Source organism: Macaca nemestrina, chromosome X, assembly GCF_043159975.1.
Source record: "Macaca nemestrina isolate mMacNem1 chromosome X, mMacNem.hap1, whole genome shotgun sequence".
NCBI lineage: Eukaryota > Metazoa > Chordata > Mammalia > Primates > Cercopithecidae > Macaca > Macaca nemestrina.
In genome coordinates, this window is record NC_092145.1 from 74,010,105 (window position 1) to 74,033,399 (window position 23,295).

The window sequence follows — 23,295 nt, forward strand, 5'->3', positions numbered from 1 at the left end:
AACCTGAGGTCGGGAGTTTGAGACCAGCCTGACCAACAGGAAAAAATGCCATCTCTACAAAAAACACAAAATTAGCCAGGCGCGGTGGTGCATGCCTGTAACCCCAGCTACTTGGGAGGCTGAGGAAGGAGAATCGCTTGAACCCAGGAGGCTGAGGTTGCAGTAAACCGAGATTGCACCATTGCACTCCAGCCTGGGCAACGACAGCAAAACTCTGTCTAATAATAATGATAGTAATAATGCTGAGTTGGACCTTGATGCTAGACAGAGCTCAGATTTAAATCAGTCTGAGTTTACACCACCAGCCTGAAAGCTGCACCCCAAGGGCAGAATTATGCACGGCAACAGAAAGTAACTCTCAAACCTGTGGTTACCAAGAAGATAGTCAATGTGAGGGAAGGGCAAAACCAACCATAGAGTATAATGTAAAGAAATTGTTCCATTTTGTAGTTTTGTGTCATCCACTTCCTGAGAATCCTTTAATAGAATGTAAAAATAACTACTTTAAGGGCAGTATCTTATATTTTAAATGCTACAGAATGAAAGAGCATGTTTGGGTTGTTACAGAACCCATAGCTTACTATTAGACAATCACTGATGATTATATGTGATCCAGATGAAGAGCAGGTTATTTGTGAGAGAACAATCAGCCCAGTGGATTGGATGAATGCCACTTAAGGTCTGTTTACCCTGAGAAGGGGATTTCCCACCTCTCTCTATAAAATACCAAGTGTAGCATCCCAGATGAAGTAGCTGATATTCCTTATATGCAAGCCATGTGGGACTGGCTTTATGATAACTAAGATATGTTTCCACTGAATATGCCTATTACCCAGATCATGGTAAAAGCTGTGGTTAAGGGGGCCCCTTCTATATGGGCACCCTGGATGACATTACGTCTGCAGAATCAAACAACTGTTTAAGAAGCCTTATCAAATTTTCTGTCCTTCGTGGGTCTTACAGATGTTAATAGAACATTACAGTAATTAACAACAACAAAAAAGGGAAAGGCAAAAGGGAGTCAAAGGACTCATCCCAGAATGGTGGAAATCGTTAGATGTTTATTAAGAAATGAAATGAAATGAAAATTGATGGAGTTACGGCAAAGGTCTTTACAACACTATCAAAGGTTGGGTGAAACAAAGGGAGTCCCTGCTGGGTCCCCTCTACATTAAAAGGTCCCACATCACTTTCCTACATTTGCCCCATGTTGGAGGTATTTAAGAAAAAAACAAAAGGGAAAAGGTATAATGAGCAAGCTAACATTACCTGGGGGCAAAGCTGAGTTGAGTTAAGGTAAAGATTGACAAATGACCTTGAGTCTCTTGGCTCAACTCCATGCTGGGAACCTAAATCCTTTTCCACCAGAAATGGTCAAATGGTCTGGTAATAGAGAAGAAAAGTTCCCGGGACCAGAACATAAAAATGTAAAGACTGATAGGATTATGAAATTTGAGACGCTTAAACAGGCTTTCTGTAAGGTAGTTGTGACTCCTTTACCTAAATTTCCTATGAAAATGGGAACTGTATCTCACTAGGGGATGTTTTCCCTATCTAGTATCATAAAACTGAAGGCATGTAAATCTGACCTTTGAGAAATGTTCATTGGATACACTAAATGGGAACTAGTAAGATTGCCTGAGCCTACAGAATATAGGGTGGAAGCTAGAGTGCTGGTCAGGACAAATCCTTCATTTGATAGCTCTTTGTGGAGCGTTTATTGGGGCTTATGACAAATGCCTGTGAGCACTTTCCAATGATAACTACTGGAAGTTTGGACTAGAGAATTTCCACTTAAGGTATATTTACTGCCTTGCTATGGAATACTAACTAAAGCTACCCCTATGCTAACAAAAATAATAGTGCCCCTAAGATTGCCATGATAAAATGAATGTGGTTTTTATAGGATCATGCTATCTGGGGATGCAAGGAGGAGGTATTCATTAGCAGGGAGCCTCTTTTTCCCTGAGGACTGGCTCTAGCAATGTGAATAGCTGCTAGATTTTTCAGTGCCAGATAAACAGCTCTCATCTGACAAGAGCTGGTTGGCTTGTGAATGGCAGTTCCAAGGTGAACAAACAACATTTTGTTTGAAAGCCTGCTGATTTGGTTAAAGGAGAGTCATGAAAATATTTTTATTTATTTATTTATGTATTTATTAGTTATTTATAGTTTAGAGCAATTGGGTAAAGTATGTTTTTATAAGCAAATTTACCTTTCTCTCTATCTGAGGTCTCCAAAATTTGGAAACTGTTCATGCATATTCTGATTTCATAACAATATAATTTGCATAAGTTTACTAAGAGTCTTTTAAAAAAAAAAAAAGACAATTGGAGACTCTGGTTATTTTTCCAAGGCTTTGACTAGAATAACACATTTTTAGGTAAAGTTCAGCAAAGCCTACTTGAAAAGAGCCTATATCGTCAAACAATTCTTGCTGCACTTTGTGTAAATAATCAGGCCAAGTATAATAAGCCTAAAACTTATTTCACACACAAATTGGTCTTACTGTAATTTCTCCTTAGTAGAAAAGGAGGACTAGAGGAAAGAAATTGTTTCAAAGGAAAACTATAACACCTTTTACTAGACTACAGCCTTGAATTTTGTTTTTGAGTGAAAATTGAATCATGAATTATTTCTGGGCTACAATAATATTCTAAAGAGTATCAGTATAATTTTCTTCATGTTTTTAGTTGGCATCCTAATGGAATAGGTTCCTTTTTCTGTTCTGACACGCACATTCTCTTTCTATTGTCAAACTATTGTTATTTATTTCTCGTAGTTTTACTTCTTCTGAGAAAATCAGAATCATGTATTCAGAAGACTAGAGATGATTTGAAAAGGCCTGCAAATCTTTGTCATTTTGAATCCCACTGGATCCAGTTAGTTTTTCACTGCAAATGTCCTGCTGCTAAACCTATACAAACAACTTTCCTCTAGGCCCAGGGACTATCCCAGAAGAAGTGGGTGTGTGAGATTATAAGGGCCAGTTTTGAGGAACAGAATTAATTCAGACCCTGCAAATCAAGGATGGGTACCTGGATGCCTAAACAGCTGGCAAAATAAGGGACTTTGTCTTCTGGATAATTACATGCATGGCACCATTTCATCCATCACAACCATAAAGAATTTTCTGCTTTCTGTAGAATTAAAAGAAAATTATTACTGAGAGGATATAAAGATACCTGTGATGAAGCCTACTGGGTATAATAGTCCCAGTTATGATATTTATCCAGATAGATATATAGTTAAAAACATTATCAGCCACCTTAGGACAAATTGCTAAAAGAGGGCAAAAAGCGTTGTGGCACAAGTCTCTAAACTCCTTAGCCAAAAAGTTTTAACAAGGCTTATGTTTTGTACAGATAATTGTTACATTGTAACTAAAACCAAGACCACAGTAGCTCACTATATAGAAGTTAAAAGTAGATAAATCAGTTTTGTAACCTCACATTTGACTTTTTGTTTGGTGACTTTTATATACAAAATTTTAAGGGTTAATAAATGCCTGTTGATGTCCATTCCTGTTTGGCCTAGAACATTTAAATTGGCTATAAATCTTTTTTTTTTTTTTTTAGTTTAATGTATTTTAATAGCAAACTTACAGGAACAGCACAGAAGACAGACAACATTAAAAACATGTACTTGCATGTAGGACAACTCAGTTAGAAAAGTATAGTGAATGAATGGAATCTACTGTATGATAAAAATGCTACAAACACCATTTAGTTGCCATCAATAAGAAATTTACTTGTTTTAAAAAAATCCAAATGCTGGCATTGTCCAGAAAAATTTAACAGGTTTATTTATAAGTATTATAAAGTTGAACCGCTGAAACTTGTTCACTGAAACATTTTAACTTGCATTAATGCTTTACGCCTCTGCATTTATATTAAAAATTCACACACAAATGAAAATGGAAAAACTGCCAATACCTGATTTCTGTCCCCTATTTTTCCACTCGCAATCATATACTTAGGTACCTTTTGACCCCATGGAAAAAAAATATCTAACGTTCAGAACTACCAATAACAGGAAGAAGAGAATTTTTTTTTTTTTTTTTTTTTTTTTAGAATGAAATGTTTCCCATCATAGTGGATTCTTAAGCACGTTCTCCACGTATGCGCCGTGCTAGCTGGATGTCTTCTGGCATAATTGTTACACGTTTGGCATGGATAGCACACAGGTTGGTGTCTTCAAAAAGGCCAACCAGATAGGCCTCACTTGCCTCCTGCAAAGCACCAATAGCTGCGCTCTGGAAGCGCAGATCTGTTTTAAAGTCCTGAGCAATTTCTGGCACCAGATGCTGGAAGGGAAGTTTGCGAATCAGAAGTTCAGTGGACTTCTGATAACGTCTAATTTCACGGAGTGCCACAGTACCAGGCCTGTAACGATGAGGTTTCTTCACCCCTCCAGTAGAGGGCGCACTCTTGCGAGCGGCTTTTGTAGCCAGTTGCTTCCTGGGTGCTTTACCACCAGTCGATTTGCGGGCAGTCTGCTTCGTAGGAGCCATGGTACAGAGACCTCCTTACTTACTGGCTATAAATCTTTTGGCTCTAAGTCCCTTGGCCCTAGGGTTCCCACTGAGGGAGAGGATGGACCTGGGCCAGGCAGCCATGCCGCCTTAGTAATACTATGGGTCAAAACAGAAGTTTGGTGGCCATCAATGTAACTTCTGGCAAATCTTGGCCAGAAAGGGGAGGATATCAACCAAAAATAAAATTCTAAGCCCCCCAACCATCTGAACAGACCTGCTTCTTGGTTAGGGGCATTCCAAAGTTAACCTGAAAAACTAGTTTCAGCCATAATGAAAAGTGAGGGAGAAGTGTCAGACATGCCTCACAGCTGACCAGCATTCACATCAACACAGACACCTTAAAACTGAAAGAACAAGGCCAAGTGCAGTGGCTCATGCCTGTAATCTCAGCACTTTGGGAGGCCAAGGTGGGTGGATCACCTGAGGTCAGGAGTTCAAGAACAGCCTGGCCAACATGGTGAAACTCTGTCACTACTAAAAATACAAAAATTAGCTGGGCATGGTGATGCGTGCTTATTGTAATCCCAGCTACTTGGGAAGCTGAGGCAGGAGAATTGCTTGAACCCAGGAGGCACAGATTGCAGTGAGCCGAGACCATGCCATTGCACTCCTGCCTGGGCAATAAGAGCGAAACTCAGTCTCAAAAAAAAAAAAAAAAAAAAAAAAAAGACTGATAGAACAGCCTCTTTAAATCTAATAAGAAATATTTACTATCTATTTTCTCTGAAGCCTGCTACCTGGGAGCTTAATCTACATGACAAAACCTTGGTCTCCACAACCCCTTATTATAACCCAGATTCCTTTCTATTGATTCCAGGTCTTTAAGTAATAACTCTTTTTTTTTTTTTTTTGAGACAGTCTGGCTCTGTCACCCAGGCTGGAGTGCAGTGGCCGGATCTCAGCTCACTGCAAGCTCCGCCTCCCAGGTTCACGCCATTCTCCGGCCTCAGCCTCCCGAGTAGCTGGGACTACAGGCGCCCGCCACCTCGCCCGGCTAGTTTTTTGTATTTCTTAATAGAGACGGGGTTTCACCGTGTTAGCCAGGATGGTCTCGATCTCCTGACCTCGTGATCCGCCCGTCTCGGCCTCCCAAAGTGCTGGGATTACAGGCTTGAGCCACCGCGCCCGGCTGTAATAACTCTTTCAACCAATTGCCAATCAGAAAATCTTTGAATCTGTCTATGACCTGGAAGCCCCCCCTTTTAGTTGTCCTGCCTTTTCAGAACGAACGAATGCACATGTTATGTGTATTGATTGATATTTTATGTCCCCCTAAAATGTATAAAACCAGTTGTAGCTCAACCACCTTGTGCCCATATTTTCAGGACCTCCTGAGGCGTTGTCACGGGCATGTCCTTAATTTTGGCAAAAGAAACTTCTAAAATGATTGAGACTTGTCTCAGATACTCTTTTGTTTACCAAGAGAATATTAATTTTTAGGCTTTGTATGATAACTTAATTACTGAAGATAAATTATGCTTCCTCAGTGACAACAAAGATAAACTAAGTCAGCTAACAAATATAATATAGGCTTTTATTTAGATTACTTCACATCATTCCCCACCTAACAATTCATTACATTTTTCCTGTTGTCAATGTGTTGAATCCCTGTAATTTGTACTGAATCCCCTCACATGTACTCTAAATCTTCAGAAATCCATGGTAAATATCTTCATAAGTTTATTAAGAAACCAGGACCAAGGAGCAAACACAGGTTCCATACAAACTGATAAAATCTCGGGCCTTTAAATTAGAGATTTAGGGTTCTCAAAACAGTCACTACAGACAGGATTAGCTACAAACGGTGTTAATAACCGTTTCACACAAGCAAATATTGAAGAGATAACTATAATACTTTTCCCCTTGAGAAAGCTATGGTATATGACTAGGATTATAAAATACTGCAATGACTACTTCACTCAAGACTTACATTATAATTTTACAGAATTAAGATAGTCGATATTAAGATAGAAAAAGCAATGTGCTGGTTACTTCACCATTTTTAATAATAAAATAAATATTACATCATACAATGCAGAGTCTGAGAAGAGGTACAAAAATTAAAATGTAGAAATTTGATTTGTAAAAGAACATCAGAATCAGATACATCCCCTCTCCATAGAGGGCTCTGCAGTGAGGCCACAGGTAGGGTAACACCCTCCTGGCATAAACAACTTGCTGGCAGTGTCTCTCAGGACTGTTGTCTGGCCTCTCCCAGGGCACAGGGAGAGATAAATTGCACTGAAAAAAGAGAGCTCAGCCGGGCGCGGTGGCTCAAGCCTGTAATCCCAGCACTTTGGGAGGCCGAGACGGGCGGATCACGAGGTCAGGAGATCGAGACCATCCTGATTAACACGGTGAAACCCCGTCTCTACTAAAAAACACAAAAAACTGGCCAGGCGAGGTGGCGGGCGCCTGTACTCCCAGCTACTCGGGAGGCTGAGGCAGGAGAATGGCATAAACCCGGGAGGCGGAGCTTGCAGTGAGCCGAGATCCGGCCACTGCACTCCAGCCTGGGCGACAGAGCGAGACTCCGTCTCAAAAAAAAAAAAAAGAGAGAGCTCAGCTTCCCAGAATCAGAGTTGTCTTGGGTTGGGTGGTGGTGAAGGTAGATATCAGGCAGAAGTTTTGCAGGGATGGCAGGACACAAACTGCTGCCTGGAGCAGCTAGAGGTCCTCAACCATGCAGAGAAATAGACAAGTTTACCATTTTAAGTGAGTTCTCCTTACTTAAAACACTTTCATCTAGTTTCCGGGAAAATATAACGAAGGGCTTATAAACTGCTTTCACTTGATGCATAAGGCTCAATGTTCTTGGGAGTTAAAAGGAATGTGGTTAACATTGTCCAATGCCTTGAGGAGACAGATAATAAATAGGGGAGATGAGGCACAGATAAATGCAATTGACTCTTAAATAACAGACTACTTTTAAAAAGTAAAATAGCAACTGAGAAATGTTCAAATGATGAAGGCATCTTCAGGTGGCTTCCTTTGTCATTCCCTGTTTTGGCTTGCACTTATTTTTCCTTTTGGTATTTTTCAAATTTTTTGTTTTTGTCTTTACAATTGTGAAGATATCTGGCGTCTCCAGTGAACTGAGGACTCTCAGCTACTTAGCTTTTGTGTGTCTGTTTTTCACCTCAGCAGTCTTCATTTTACTTGACTGCTATCCTTAAGAAAAAGCAACAGGTAATTATTAAACTTTTCCGGGACATAACAAGTATTAGTAATAGCTGAGAAGCCACTAGATACCAGGTACTTAGAGAAGTATGTAGAATTCAGTAAAAAAGTCCAATCTCTTCATCAAGGAACTGGTATTCCAGGGTATAATGCTCCTGTAGAAAAATGATGTCAAAAATCAAGCTTTAAATTATGTATATGTCATTACCTTCCGAAGTAGCAATGAAAGACACATAAGAGAGCATAAAGAAAAAGAGTGCAGGCCCATGTAAAAAACCCAGAATACTAAACATCCTTCCAACCCCACTATCTTATGGATGAAGACAATTGGCATAAACAGCATTACTTTAATCTATTTATCTAAAACTTTCATGTTTAGAGAAGGTAAACATGAGAGCATACCTCACTGAGTATTCTAGGTTTGAAACTGACTGGTTTTCATAATTGTAAAGTTAATTAGGTAGACACAATCTCTTAGTACACCAGTCTTCTGGTGTACAAAAGGAATTAAGTAAAAGGTAAACATGGCAAAGTCATTTGGGGACAGAACACTCTCTGAGTGAAATTAACCCAGCGTATATCACTGGAGGATTATCAGCTGGAGGATTATGTTTAAGAAAATCATTATGGCTTACTTCTGCCAGAGAGGGCGGGGAGAGGAAAAGTCCACTTCATATTTAGGTTTGCTTTAGTTATCTGAAGGATCCAGATGGAACTGAAGCCTCTGTCTTACTTATTAAATAAATATGGGAACATAAACATAAATAAAAGAGGGTCCCATAATCTCAAAAGCATAAAGATTTGGAATGGCTGAAAAAAGAGAATGAGTTTGTGAACTAAACCACAAAGCATACAAATTTCCCATAGACTTTTGCCATTATTGCAGACTTGCTCCCTGTGTTTTACTATGCCTGTAGAAATACCCTGGAGGCTTTGAGTGAAAGCAGAGCCATTTCAGGAACATAACCTAGCTATGGATAATCTCTCTACACTGGTGCTACTCTATGCCCATATGGCATTTGAGTGTCCTCAATCTTTTTATTTGTTAGATAGGGTAGTAGTAATGCCAATGTCTACAAAGCAGTTTATTGGTTTTAAAAGATTCTGCTTTATTTATTATTAGGTTTAATAAATATAACCACAGGTAGTAAATGCTAGAGGGTAACTAAATACGGTGAATCTAGAGAAAGAAGGGTTATGCTACAAAAAGTACTTAAAATATTATTTTAAAAAATACCTTCAGGCAGAGCGCAGTGGCTCACACTTGTAATCCCAGCACTTTGGGAGGCCGAGGTGGGTGGATCACCTGAGGTCAAGAGTTCAACACCAGCCTTTCCAAGATGGCGAAACTCCGTCTCTATTAAAAAATACAAAAGTAGCCGGGCATGGTGACAGGTACCTGTAATCCCAGCTACTCGAGAGGCTGAGGCAGGAGAATCGCTTGAACCCAGGAGGCAGAGGTTGCAGTGAGCCGAGATCGTGCCAGGGCACTCCAGCCTGGGCGACACAGCGAGACTCCATCTCTTAGTACACTTTGTTCTAAGTCATTACAGCAATAAAAGACTGAAGTAGAATCTCCTTTCAGTAGGGCTAATTAACAAACATGCCCCCAAATGAAACTGTTTTCTTTGGAGAGAGGAGAGTTGTAATGATAAGTCTTTGCAGAATATATTCTACAATTGTGACCACATATATCTGGTCGAATATGTTTATACTGTTGGAACAAACTAGAAAAGAACTACAAGAAGGTACGGTCTAGAAAATGGAAAATGATAGGGTAATATTAACACCTTTAATTATTAAACTTAATTTTGCCATTACTTTAAAGAGAGTATGTTTAGCTTCCAAAGCTACTCATTATTTAGTGTGTTAAAGCTAATAAAAGGCCAAGTGCAGTGGCTCACGCCTGTAATCCCAGCACGGAGACCGAGGCAGGTGGATTACTTGAGGTCAGGAATTCAAGACCAGCCTGAACACGATGAAGCCCCGTCTCTACTAAAAACACAAAACTTAGCCAGGTGTGGTGGCACACTCCTGTAATCCCAGCTGCTCAGGAGGATAAGGCAGGAGAATCACTTGAACCCGGGAGGCGGAGCTTGCAATAAGCTGAGATTGTGCCACCGCACTCCAGCTGTGCAACACAGCGAGACTTCCTTTAAAAAAAAAAAAAGCTAGGCCGGGCACTGTGGCTTAAGCCTGTAATCCCAGCACTTTGTGAGGCTGAGATAGGCAGATCACGAGGTCAGGAGATCGAGACCATCCTGGCTAACACGGTGAAACCCTGTCTCTACTAAAAATACAAAAAAATTAGCCGGGCGTAGTGGCGGGCGCCTGTAGTCCCAGCTACTCGGGAGGCTGAGGCAGGAGAATGGCGTGAACCCGGGAGCGAGTTTGCAGTGAGCCAAGATCGCGCCACTGCACTCCAACCTGGGCGACTAAGCTAGACTCCGTCTCAAAAAACAAACAAACAAACAAAAAAGCTAGTAAAAATATCCTTCCCTTTCAAAGGTTTTGCTATATTCTGTTTCCATTACTAACCACTTCCCCTCATATACTTCAGCAAATATATTCCTTATATAAATATTTAGCTATTTACCAGTTTTTTATTTTTATTGAGATATAATTCAATATCATATACTTCACTTTTTTATTTTATTTATTTATTTTTGAGACGGAGTCTTGCTCTGTCACCCAGGCTGGAGTGCAGTGGCACGATCTCGGCTCACTGCAAGCTCTGCCTCCTGGGTTCATGCCATTCTCCTGCGTCAGCCTCCCGAATAGTTGGGACTACAGGCGCCCGCCACCATGCCCGGCTAATTTTTTGAATTTTTAGTAGAGATGGGGTTTCACCGTGTTAGCCAGGATGGTCTTGATCTCCTAACCTCGTGATCTGCCCGCCTAGGCCTTCCAAAGTGCTGGGATTACAGGCATGAGCCGCAGTGCCTGGACTTTATTTTTTAGACAGGGTCTCTCTCTGTCACCCAGGCTGGAGTGCAGTGGCACGATCTCGTCTCACTGCAGCCTCAACTTCCTGTGCTAAAGGAACCCTCCCAACTCAGCCTCCCAAGTAGCTGGGACCACAGGCATTCACCACCACGCCCAGCTATTTTTTAAAAATTTTTTAATTTTTTGTAGTGACAGGGTTTCACCATGCTGCCCAGGCTGGTCTTGAACTCCTGAGTTCAAGTGATCTGCCTGCCTCAGCCTCCCAAAGTGCTGGGATGACGGTGTGAGTCACTGCACCTGGCCCCTACTTTACTTATTTAAAATACACAACTCTATGGATTTTAGTACATTCACAGAGTTATGCAATCATAACCACAACCTACTTTAATTTTTCACTATATATTTGACATAAAATTTTATATATTTATCATCTATGACATATTTTGAAGTCTATATACATCTGTTACCTCACATAGCATTTTTGTGGTGAGAACACTTAACATGCACTCTCTCTGCATTTTTCAAGAATACAGTATATCTTCACTAACTATAGCAATCATGCTATAAGTAGATCTCTTAAACTTATTCCCCCTAATTGTAATTATGTATTCTTTGACCAATATCCTCCCATCCCCTCTCCCCCTTAATCACTTCAGCCTCTAGGAACCACCATTATACTCACCACATATATGAGTGAAAGCATGTGATATTTGTCTTCCTGTGCCTGGCTCATTTCACTTACTATCCTCCAGGTTCATCCATGTTGATGCAAATAGCAGGATTTCCTTCTTTGTATTCCAATGTGTATATACCATATTTTCCTTGTTCATTTATGTGTTGATGGACAGCTGGGTTAATTCCATATCTTGGCTACTGTAAATAATGCTGCAATAAACGTGAGAGTGAAAATACCTTTTGTACATACTGATTTCATTTTGTTTTGCTATATAACCAGTAGTAACATCATATAGCAGCTCTATTTTTAACATTTTTAGGAACCTCCATAAAATTCTCCATAAAGGTTGTACTGATTTATATTTCCACTAACAGTGTTATTACAAGAGTTTCTTTTTCCTTACATGCTTGCCAACACTTGTTATCTTTTGTCTTTTTGACAATAGCTTGTCTTCATTTGCTTGATGTTGCTGTAACTAAATATTTGAGACAGATAATTTGTAAAAAATAAAGGTTTATTTAGCTCATGATTCTGGAAGCTGGAAAGTCCAAGATTGACAGGCTGCATTGGTGAGAACATTCTTGCCAGTGGGGACTCTGTAGAGTCCCTGATGGTGCAGGAAATCACATGACAAGAGGGCTAACCATGCTAGCTCAGGTATCACTTTCTCCTCTTATAAACCCACTAATGCTCCACCCAAACACCATAGTCAGATTTCCTACCCTCTTAATACTGTTAAAATTAGTGTGAAATTTCTATATAAATTTCAGAAGGCACAAACCACCAAAATGTGACATAGCCATTCTAACAGGAGTGAGGTGACATCTCATTGTGGTTTTGATTTGCATTTTACTGATGATTAGTTTTCTTATTTTTTCATATACTTGTTGGCCATTTGTATGTCTTCTGTTGAGAAATGTCTATTCGATCCTTTTGTTTGTTAATCAGGTTGTTTTCTTGTTACTGAGTTGTTTAAGTTCCTTATATATTTTAAATATTAATCCCTTATCATATGTATAGATTGCAAATATTTTCTCTTATTCTATAGGTTGTCACTTCACTCTGTTGATTGTTTCCTTTGCTGTGCTGGAGCTTTTTAGTCTGATGTAATTTCATTTGACTATTTTTGTTTTTGCTATCTGTGCTTTTGAGATTTTATCTAAAAAAATCATTCTCCAGACCGATGTCATGGAGCTTTTTCTCAATGTTAAATTCTAGAAGTTTCATGGTTTCAGTTAATAGTTTCGGGTCTTACATTTAAGTGTTTTATCCATCTTGAGATGCTTTCTGTGTATGGTGAGAGATAAGAATCTAATTTTACAGGCGGATATCTGGTTTTTATGTCACCATACATTAAAAAGCCCCCTTTCCCCATTTTGTGTTTCTGGCACCTTTGTGAAAAATTTATTTGCTCTAAATGCACAAATTTATTTCTGTGAAGAATGTCATAATTGTCTTGATAGAAATTGCATTAAATCTAGATAGTACTTTGTGTGGTATGGATATTTTAACAGTATTAATTCTTCTAGTTTATGAACACAGAATAGCTTTCCATTTATTTGTGTCTTCTTTGATTACTTTTCAAAATTTATTATTATTATTATTTCACTAGTTTTGAGGAACAGGTGGTGTTTAGTTACATGGATAAGTTTTTTAGGTGAGGTTTCTGAGATTTTGGTACACCCATCCCATCACCTGATTAGTGTGCATTGTACCCAATGTGTAGTACTTTATTCCTCACTCCCTCCAACCCTTCCCCCCAAGTCTCCAGAGTCCATTATGTCATTCTTATGTCTTTGCATCCTCATAGCTTAGATCCCACATACAAGTGAGAATATATAATGTTTGTTTTTCCATTCATAAGTTACTTCACTTAGAAAAATGATCTCCGCTCTTTTCCTCCCTGACTGTCCGAAGATAGGCAGCCATCATGAACGACACCGTAACTATCCACACTAGAAAGTTCATGACCAACCGACTACTTCAGAGGAAACAAATGGTCATTGACGTCCTTCACCCTGGGAAGGCAACAGTGCCTAAGACAGAAATTTGGGAAAAACTAGCCAAAATGTACAAGACCACACCGGATATCATCTTTGTATTTGGATTCAGAACTCATTTTGGTGGTGGCAAGACAACTGGCTTTGGCATGATTTATGACTCCCTGGATTATGCAAAGAAAAATGAACCCAAACATAGACTTGCAAGACATGGCCTGTATGAGAAGAAAAAGACCTCAAGAAAGCAACGAAAGGAACGCAAGAACAGAATGAAGAAAGTCAGGGGGACTGCAAAGGCCAATGTTGGTGCTGGCAAAAAGTGAGCTGGAGATTGGATCACAGCCGAAAGAGTAAAGGTGCTGCAGTAAAGGCTACCTGTGTCCATTTTGGATTTTTCATAAGCAGATTAATAAACTAAAAACTTTCATGTGAAAAAAAAAAAGAAAAATGATCTCCAACTCCATCAGGTTGCTGTGAATGCCATTATTTTATTCCTTTTTATGGCTGAGTAGTATTCCATGGTATAACACATTTAGGCCAAGCACAGTAGCTCATGCTTGCAATCCCAGCACTTTGGGAGGCCAAGGCAGGAGTTACAGACCAGCCTGACCAACATGGGGAAACCCTGTCTCTGCTAAAAAATACAAACATTAGCTGGGCATGGTGGCATGCACCTGTAATCCTAGCTACTTGAGTGGCTGAGGCATGAGAATCACTTGAAAAAAGGAGGTGGTGGTTTCAGGGAGTCAAGATCACACAACTGCACTCCAGCCTGGGTGACAGAGTGAGACTCTCTCTATCTATATATCTATATCTCTATATATCTATATCTATATATACACACAACAGAATGAGACTCTATATATCTATATAGATATATAGATACACACACACACACACATATGTATATATAATCTTGCATATCACATTACTTTATCCACTTATTGGTTGATGGGCATTTAGGCTGGTTTTATATTTTTGCAATTGTAAATTGTACTGCTTTAAACATTTGTGTGCAAGTGTTTTTTTCATATAATGACTTATTTTCCTCTGGGTAGATACCCAGTAGTGAGATTGCTGGATCAAATGGTAGTTCTACTTTTAGTTATTTAAGGAATTTCCATACTGTTTTCCACAGTGGTTGTACAGTTTACATTCTCACAAGCAGTTCCCTTTTCACCACATCCACACCAATATCTAATTTTTTTTTAATTTTTTACTTATGGTCATTCTTGCACAAGCACGGTGGTATTGCATTGTGGTTTGGATTTGCATTTCCTTGATAATTAGTAATGTTGAGCATTTTTTATATGTTTTTTGGCCGCTTGTATATCTTCTTTTGGTAATTGTCTATTCATGTTCTTAGCCAACTTTTTTATGGAATTATGTTTTTTTTTCTTTGCTGACTTGTTTGAGTTCCTTGTAGAGTTTGGGTATTAGTCCTTTGTCAGATGCACAGTTTGCAAATATTTTCTCCCACTCTGTGGGTTGTCTGTTTATTCTGCTGATTATTTCTTTTGCTGTGCAGAAGCTCTTTAGTTTAATTCGGTCCTATCTATTTATTTTTGTTTTTGTTTTTGTTGCATTTGCTTTTGGGTTTTTGTTCACGAACTCTTTGCCTAGGCCAATGACTAGCATAATTTTTACAATGTTATCTTCTAGAATTTTTATGGTTTCAGGTCTTAGATTTAAGTCTTTGATCCATCTTGAGTTGATTTTTGTATAAGGTGAGAGATGAGCATACAGTTTCACTTTCTCCATGTGGCTTGCCAATTATCCCAGCACCATTTGTTGAATAGGATATCCTTTCCCCACTTTATGTTTTGTTTGCCTTGTCAGAGATCAGTTGGCTGTAAATATTTGGCTTTATTTTTTAATTCATGGTTCCATTGGTCTGTATGCCTGTTTTTACACCACTATCAGACTACATTACAAGGTAAGTATAGCCTCATAATGTAGTTTGAACTTGGTTAATGTGATGTCTTCAGATTTGTTCTTTTGCTTAGTCTTGTTTTGGCTATGTGGGCTCTTTTCTGGTTCCATATAAATTTTAGGATTGTTTTTTCTAGTTCTACGAAGAATTATAATGATATTTTGATGGGGATTGCACTGAATTTATAGATTTCTTCTGGCAGTATGGTCATTTTGACAATATCGATTCTACCCATCCATGAGCCTGGGATGTGTTTCCATTTGTTTCTGCCGTCTATGATTTCTTTCAGCATTCTTTTGTAGTTTTCCTTATAGAGACCTTTCACCTCTTTGGTAGGTATGTTCCTAAGTTTTACTTTTCTTTTTTTTTTTTTTTTTTTTTTTTTTTTGAGACGGAGTCTCGCTCTGTCGCCCAGGCTGGAGTGCAGTGGCGCGATCTCGGCTCACTGCAAGCTCCGCCTCCCGGGTTCACGCCATTCTCCTGCCTCAGCCTCCCGAGTAGCTGGGACTACAGGCGCCCACAACCGCGCCCGGCTAATTTTTTGTATTTTTAGTAGAGACGGGGTTTCACCGTGGTCTCGATCTCCTGACCTTGTGATCCGCCCGCCTCGGCCTCCCAAAGTGCTGGGATTACAGGCGTGAGCCACCGCGCCCGGCCTAGTTTTACTTTTCTTAACAGCTGTTGTAAATGGTTTTGAGTTCTCTATTTGATACTCAGCTTGGTCACTATTAGTGTATAGCAGTGCTACTGATTTGTGTACATTGATTTTGTATCCTGAAACTCTGCTGAATTAATTTATCAGATCTAAGAGATTTTTGGATGAGTCTTTAGGGCTTTCTATTTATATGATCATATCATTGGCAAACAGCAACAGGTTGATGTCCTCATTACCAATTTGGATGCCTTTTATTTCTTTCTCTTGTCAGATTGCTCTGGCTAGGAATTCTAGTACTATGTGGAATAGAAGTGATGAAAGTGGGCATCTTTGTCTTATCCCAGGTCTCAGGGGAATGTTTTGAACTTTTATCTTTTCAGTATAATATTGGCTGTGTGTTTTCCATAGATCGCTTTTATTACCTTAAGGTATGTCCCCTTTATGCCATTTTTTGCTGAGAGTTTTAACCATAAATGAACGCTGGATTTTGTTAAATGCTTTTTTCTGCATCTATTGAGATGATCATGATTTTTGTTTTTACTTCTATTTATGTGGTGTATCATATTTATTGACTTGCATATGTGTAACCCTGAAACCCTGGCATAAAACCCACTTGATCACGATGTATTATCTCTTTGATATGCACTGAATTCGGTTAGCTAATATTTTGTTGAGAATTTTTGCATCTATGTTCATCAGGGATATTTGGTTTGTAGTTTTCCTTTTTGTTATGTCCTTTCCTGGTTTTTGTATTAGGGTAATGACTGGCTTCATAGAATGTTTTAGGTAGGATTTCCTCTTTCTCTATCTTTTGAAATAATTTCTATAAGATTGGTACCAATTCTTATTTGAATGTCTGATAGAATTCAGCTGTGAATCCATCTGGTCCTGGACTCTTTTTGTTGGCAATTTTTATTACTGTTTCAATGTCATGAATTGTTATTGGTCTGTTCAGAGTTCCTATTTCTTTCTGGTTTTATTTAGGAGGGTTGTATATTTTCAAGAATGTATCCATCTCCTCTAGGTTTTCAAGTTTGTGCATATAAAGGTGTTCATAGTAGCCTTGAATAATATTTTGTATTTCTGTGGTATCAGTTGTAATATCTCCCATTCGTTCCTAATTGAGGTTATTTAGACCTTCTCTCTTCTTTTCTTGGTTAATCTCACTAATTGTCCATCAATTTTGTTTATCATTTCAAAAAACCAACTTTTTGATTTTTTATCTTTTGTACAATTATGCTTTGATTTAATTTAGTTCTGTTCTTATCATTTTTTTTTTCTTCTGCTAGGTTTGGGTTTGGTTTGTTCTTGTTTCTCTAGTTCTTTGAGGTGTTGGCTTAGATTGTCTGTTTGTACCCTTTCAGACCTTTTGATGTAGGCACTTAATGCTATGAGCTTTTCTCTTAGCACTGCTTTTGCTGTATCCCAGAGGTTTTAACAGGTTTTGTCACTATTATCATTCAGTTCAAATAATTTTTTAATTTCCATTTTGATAACATTGTTGACCCAAGGATTATTCAGGGGCAGATCATTTAATTTCCATGTATTTGTATAGTTTTGAGGGTCCCTTTTGGAGTTAATTTCTAATTTTATTACACCATGGTCTAAGAGGGTACTTAATATAATTTCAATGTTCTGGCCGGGCGTGGTGGATCACACCTGTAATCCCAGCATTTGGGAGGTTGAGGCAAGTGGATCACTTGAGGTCAGGAATTTGAGACCAGCCTGGCCAACATGGTGAAACCCCATCTCTACTAAAAATACAAAAATTAGCTGGGTGTGGTGGCGTGCACCTATAATCCCAGCTACTCAGGAGGTTGAGCCAGGAGAATTGCTTGAACTCAGGGAGTGGAGGTTGCGGTGAGCCGAGATTGTGCCACTGCACTTCACCCTGGCCAACAGAGGGAGACTTTGTCTCAATAAAAAGAAATAAAATAAAATAAAATAAAGTAAATAATTTAGATTTTTAACAATGTACTGAGCCTTTTTTAGTGGCCTATCATATGGTCTATCTTGGAGAAAGTTGCATGTGCTGTTGTAAAGAGTGCATACTTTTCAGTTGTTTGGTAGAATGTTTTGTAAATATCTGTTAAGTTCATTTGTTCTAGGGTATAGTTTAAGTCCATTGTTTCTTTGTTCACTTTCTGTCTTGATAACCTGTCTAGTGCTTTCAGTGGAATATTAAAGTTCTCCACTATTTTTGTGTTGCTATCTCATTTCTTTTGTCTACTAGTAATTGTTATATAAATTTGGGAGCTCCCATGTTAGGTGCATGTATATTCAGGATTGTGATATTTTCCTGTTGTACTGACCCTTTTATCATGATACAGTGTCCTTCATCGTCTTTTTAAACTGTTGTTGCTTTAAACTTTGTTTTTTCTAGTATAAGAACAGCTATTCCTTCTCCATTTTTTTTTTCATTTGCATGGAATATCTTTTTCCACCTCTTTACCTTAGGTTTATGTGAGCTCTTATGTGTCAGGTGAGTGTCTCAAAGATAGCAGACTTTCTCTTTGAGACAGCAGACTGTCTCAAAGACAGCAGAATAAAAATTGGTAAATTTTTATTCATTCTGCCATTCTGTATCTTTTAAGTGAAGCGTTTAGATAATTTACATTCAATATTAGTATTCAGATATAAGATACTGTTTTATTAATCATGCTAGTTGTTGCCTGAATATCTTGGTTTTTTTTCCACTGTGTTATTGTTTTATACGTCCTGTGAGATTTATGCTTTAAGGGGCTTCTATTTTGGTGGATTTCGAGGGTTTTTTTTCAAGATTTAGGACTCCTTTTAGCAGTTCTTTTAGTACTGGCTTGGTAGTGGCCAATTCTCTCAGCATTTGTTTGTCTCAAAAAGACTTCATCTCTCCTTCATTTATGAAGCTTAGTTTTGATGGATACAAAACTCAAAGCTGATCATTGTTTTAAGGAGGCTAAAGATAAGACCCCAAACTTTTCTGGCTTACAAAGTTTCTACTGAGAAATCTGCTCTTAATCTGATAGGTTTTCCTTCATAAGTTACCTGATGCTATTGCATCACAGCTCTTAAGATTCTTTTCTTCGCCTTGACTTTAGATAACCTGATGACTATGTGTATAGGTGATTAACTTTTTTTTTTTTTTTTGAGACGGAGTCTTGCTCTGTCGTCCGGGTTGGAGTGCAGTGGCCGGATCTCAGCTCACTGCAAGCTCCGCCTCCCAGGTTTACGCCATTCTCCTGCCTCAGCCTCCCGAGTAGCTGGGACTACAGGCGCCCGCCACCTCGCCCGGCTAGTTTTTTGTATTTTTTAGTAGAGACGGGGTTTCACCGTGTTAGCCAGGATGGTCTCGATCTCCTGACCTCGTGATCCGCCCATCTCGGCCTCCCAAAGTGCTGGGATTACAGGCTTGAGCCACCGCGCCCGGCCCCGGTGATTAACTTTTTGCAATGAATTTCCCAGGTATTCTTTGAGCTTCTTGTATTTGGATGTCTAGATCTCTAGCAACACTAGGGATTGTTTCTTCAATTATTCCCTCATATATGTTTTCCTAACTTTTAGATTTATCTTCTTCTTCAAGAACACCAGTTATTCTTTTTTTTTTTTTTTTTTTTTTTTTGAGACAGAGTCTGGCTCTGTTGCCCAGGCTAGAGTGCAGTGGCCGGATCTCAGCTCACTGCAAGCCCCGCCTCCCGGGTTCACGCCATTCTCCTGCCTCAGCCTCCCGAGTAGCTGGGAGTACAGGCGCCCGCCACCTCGCCCGGCTAATTTTTTTTTGTATTTTAGTAGAGATGGGGTTTCACCGTGTTAGCCAGGATGGTCTCGATCTCCTGACCTCGTGATCCGCCCGTCTCCGCCTCCCAAAGTGCTGGGATTACAGGCTTGAGCCGCCGCACCCGGCCAAGAACACCAGTTATTCTTATGTTTGGTTATTTAACATAATACTAAATGTCTTGGAGGTTTTGCTTATTTTTTTAATCTTCTTTTTTTGGTTTTGTTTTGTTGGATTGGGTTAATTCAAAAGCCTTGTCTTTGAGCTCTGAAGTTCTTTTTTTCTACTTGTTTGCTTCTATTCTTGAAACTTTCCAGTGTATTTTGCATTTTTCTCAGTGTGTCTTTTATATCCAGAAGTTGTGATTGTCTTTTCTTTATGAGATCTATTTCTCTGGAGACTTTTTCATCCATATTCTGTTATTTTTTAAATTTCATTAAATTGGTTTTCATTCTTCTTTGGTGCCTCCATGAGTAGCCTCATAATCAATCTTCTGAATTCTTTATCTGGAAATTCAGAGATTTCTTCTTGGTTTGAATCCATTGCAGGAGAGCTAATGTGATCTTTTGTGGGTGTTACAGAACCTTGTTTGGTCATATTACCAGAATTACTTTTCTGGTTCCTTCTCATTTGGGTAGACTGTTTCAGTGGAAATATCTGGAACTCAAGGGCTGCTGTTCAGATTCTTTTGTCCCATGAGGTGATCCCTCGATGTGGTACTCTCCCCATTCCTTTATAGATAGAACTTCCTGAGAGCCAGACTGCTGTGAGTGCTATTGCTCTTCTGGGTCTAGCCACCTAGCGGGGCTATCAGTCTCCAGACTGTTGCTGGGGAATGTTTGCAAAGAGACCTGTGATGTGATCCATCTTTAGGTCTCCTAGCCATGGATACCAGCACCTGTTCCAGTGAACATGGCAGTGGAGTGAAGTCAATTCTGTAGGAGTCCTTGGTTGTAGTTTTTGTTTAGTGTGCTGGTTTTCTCAAATGCTGGTTATGTTAGCAGTGAAGTTGTCATGTGCAACACTCTGTTTACCCAGGGTGTTGCAGGTGGTGGAATTAGTTGTTGTTTTATCCTTCTTTGGCGCAGGTTTCTTCTGTTATGACTTGTTTTAATTGCTTGAGTTGGTTGGCTTTTAGCCAGGAGGTGGTGCTTTCAAGGGAGTACTAGCTGCAGGAGTAGAAGAGGGATATAATCTTGTCCTACATTGGCCTGAATGAATGCTTGGGTTTCTCAGGTGATGGGCAGGGCCATAGCACTCCAAGAGAGTATGTCTTTTGTCTTCGGGGGTTTTGTCTCTCTTGCAACGTTCCCAGGGGCAAGCCACTTCTTTCAAAGGGTCTGTGAATTTTTTGGTTTTCTTGTTATGCTCCTGTGGTGGTTCTTAGAGCAAAAGTTCACAGTGTGAGTGTCCAGATGCTGTTCTGTCCATCTAAGCAGGAGCTGCATGTTAGCCCTGTCTCCTATCCGCAATTTTTTTCTCCCCTCTTCAATTTCTTTTATCAGTGTGTTATAGTTTTCAGCATAGATCTTTTACCTCCTCGGTTAAATTTATTCCTAAGGATTTTTTTTGTAGCTATTATAAATGAGATTGTTTTATTTCTTTTTCAGATAGTTCACTGTCTTATTTCTTTCTCTTTCACAATTGACCTGGATAGGACTTTCAGGACTATGTTAAATTGAAGTGGCAAAAGTAGGTATTCTTGTCTTGTTCCAGATATCAGAGAAAAAAAGCTTTCAGTTTTTCCCTGTGGAATACGAGGTTAGCAGATTTGTCATAGGTGGCATCTACTTTGTTAAGATACATATTTTCTTTTCTTTTTCCATTGAGATGGAGTCTCACTCTGTCATCCAGGCTGGAGTGCAGTGGCACAATCTTGGCTCACCACAAACTCCACCTCCTGGGTATAAGCAATTCTCGTGTCTCAGACTCCCAAGTATCTGGGATTACAGGTGTGCACCATCGCACCTGGCTAATTTTTGTATTTTTAGTACAGATGGGGTTTCACCATGTTGGCCAGGTTGGTCTAGAACTCCTGACCTCAAGTGATCTGCCTGCCTCAGCCACCCAAAGTGCTGGAATTACAGGTGTGAGCCACCATGCTTGGCCAAGATACATATTTTCTATACCTAATTTGTTGAGAGTTTTTATCATGAAAAGATGTTAGATTTTTTTCAAATGCTTTTTTTTGCATGTATTGAAATGATCATAAAATTTTTATACTTTATTCTGTTACTATGATATATTATGTATGTTGATTTGCATCTGTTGACCCCACCTTGCATCCCTGGGATGAAATCTCATTTGATCATGATGAATGATCTTTGTAATATGTTACTGAATTCAGTTTGCTCATTTTTTTTTTTTAATTTCTACATCTATGTTCATCAATGATACTGGCCTACAGCTTTCCTTTTTTGTCTGGTTTTGATATTATGGTAAGGCTGGCTTCATAGAATGAGTTTGGAAGTATTTCCTCCTCTTCAATTTTTTGGAAGAGTTTGAAAATAATTGGTATCAGTTCTTTAAATCTTTGGTAGAATTCAACAGTGAAGCCATCAGCTTTGTGCTTTTCTTTAATGAGAGATTTTTCATTACTGATTCAATCTTCTTACTTATTATTGCTCTGTTTAGGTTTTCTATTTTTCATAATTCAATCTTGGTAGGATATGTGTCAAATAAATTATTCATTTATTCTAGGTTATCAAATGTCGGCATGTTATTGTTCATACTAGTCTCTTATGACCCTTTGTATTTCTGTGATATCAGCTCTAATATCTCTTTGTTCATCTCTTATTTTATTTGAGCCTCCTCTCTTTTCTTAGTCTAGTTAAAGGTTTGTTGATTTTGTCTGTCTTTTCAAAAAATCCAACTCTTCATTTTATTGATTTTATATTGATTTTTCATATTGTTTTTACAGATTCTGTTTTATTTCTGCTTCAATCTTTATTATTTCTTTCTTTCTACTAATTTTAAGTTTAGTTTGTTCTTGTTTTTCTTATTCCCCGTGATGCAACATTAGGTTATTTGAGACTCTTCTTCTTTTTTGATATAGGTGTGTATTGCTATTAACTTCTCTCTTAGAATTGCTTTTGCTGTATCTCATAGGTTTTAGTACATTGTGTTTCCATTTTCATGGAATAATGACCTTAAGGGGTAATGCAGGTAATATCTGAAAAATAATTTTAATTTCCCTTTTAACTTCTTTATTGACCCATTGGTTATTTAGGAGCATGTTGTTTAATATACATATATTTATGTATTTTCTGCAGTTCCTTCTGTTATTGAATCTAGTTTTATACCATTTTTGTCAAAAAGATATTTGAGGCCAGGCACTGTAGCTTATGCCTGTAATGCCAGCACTTTGGGAGGCTGAGGTGGGAGGGCTGCTGGCGCTCAGGAGGTCAAGATCAGTCAGGATAATGTAGCAAGATCTTGTCTCCATAAATAAATAAATAAATAGATAGATAGATAGATAAATTAAAAAGTTAGGCAGGCATGATGGTATACACCTGTAGTCCCAGCAGAGGTGGGAGGATCACTTAAGCCTAGGAGGTGGAGTATGCAGTAAGACATAATCACAACACTGCACTCCAACCTTGGCAACAGAGTGAGAT

The 23,295-nt window shown here is 38.9% G+C and overlaps 2 protein-coding genes across 2 annotated transcripts; one reads left to right on the forward strand and one right to left on the reverse strand.

Annotated features, from left to right (window-relative positions):
* Positions 1–3,560: 3,560 nt before the first annotated feature.
* On the reverse strand, positions 3,561–4,530 carry LOC105464478 (histone H3.3A-like). Its single transcript, XM_011712430.2, has one exon. It carries the CDS (start codon positions 4,511–4,513, stop codon positions 4,103–4,105), a length of 411 nt encoding a protein of 136 aa, XP_011710732.2. The 5' UTR covers positions 4,514–4,530; the 3' UTR covers positions 3,561–4,102.
* An 8,696-nt stretch (positions 4,531–13,226) lies between these two features.
* LOC105464467 (small ribosomal subunit protein eS24) lies at positions 13,227–13,675 on the forward strand. The gene has a single exon (XM_011712419.2). It carries the CDS (start codon positions 13,270–13,272, stop codon positions 13,660–13,662), a length of 393 nt encoding a protein of 130 aa, XP_011710721.2. The 5' UTR covers positions 13,227–13,269; the 3' UTR covers positions 13,663–13,675.
* The last annotated feature ends 9,620 nt before the right edge of the window (positions 13,676–23,295 follow it).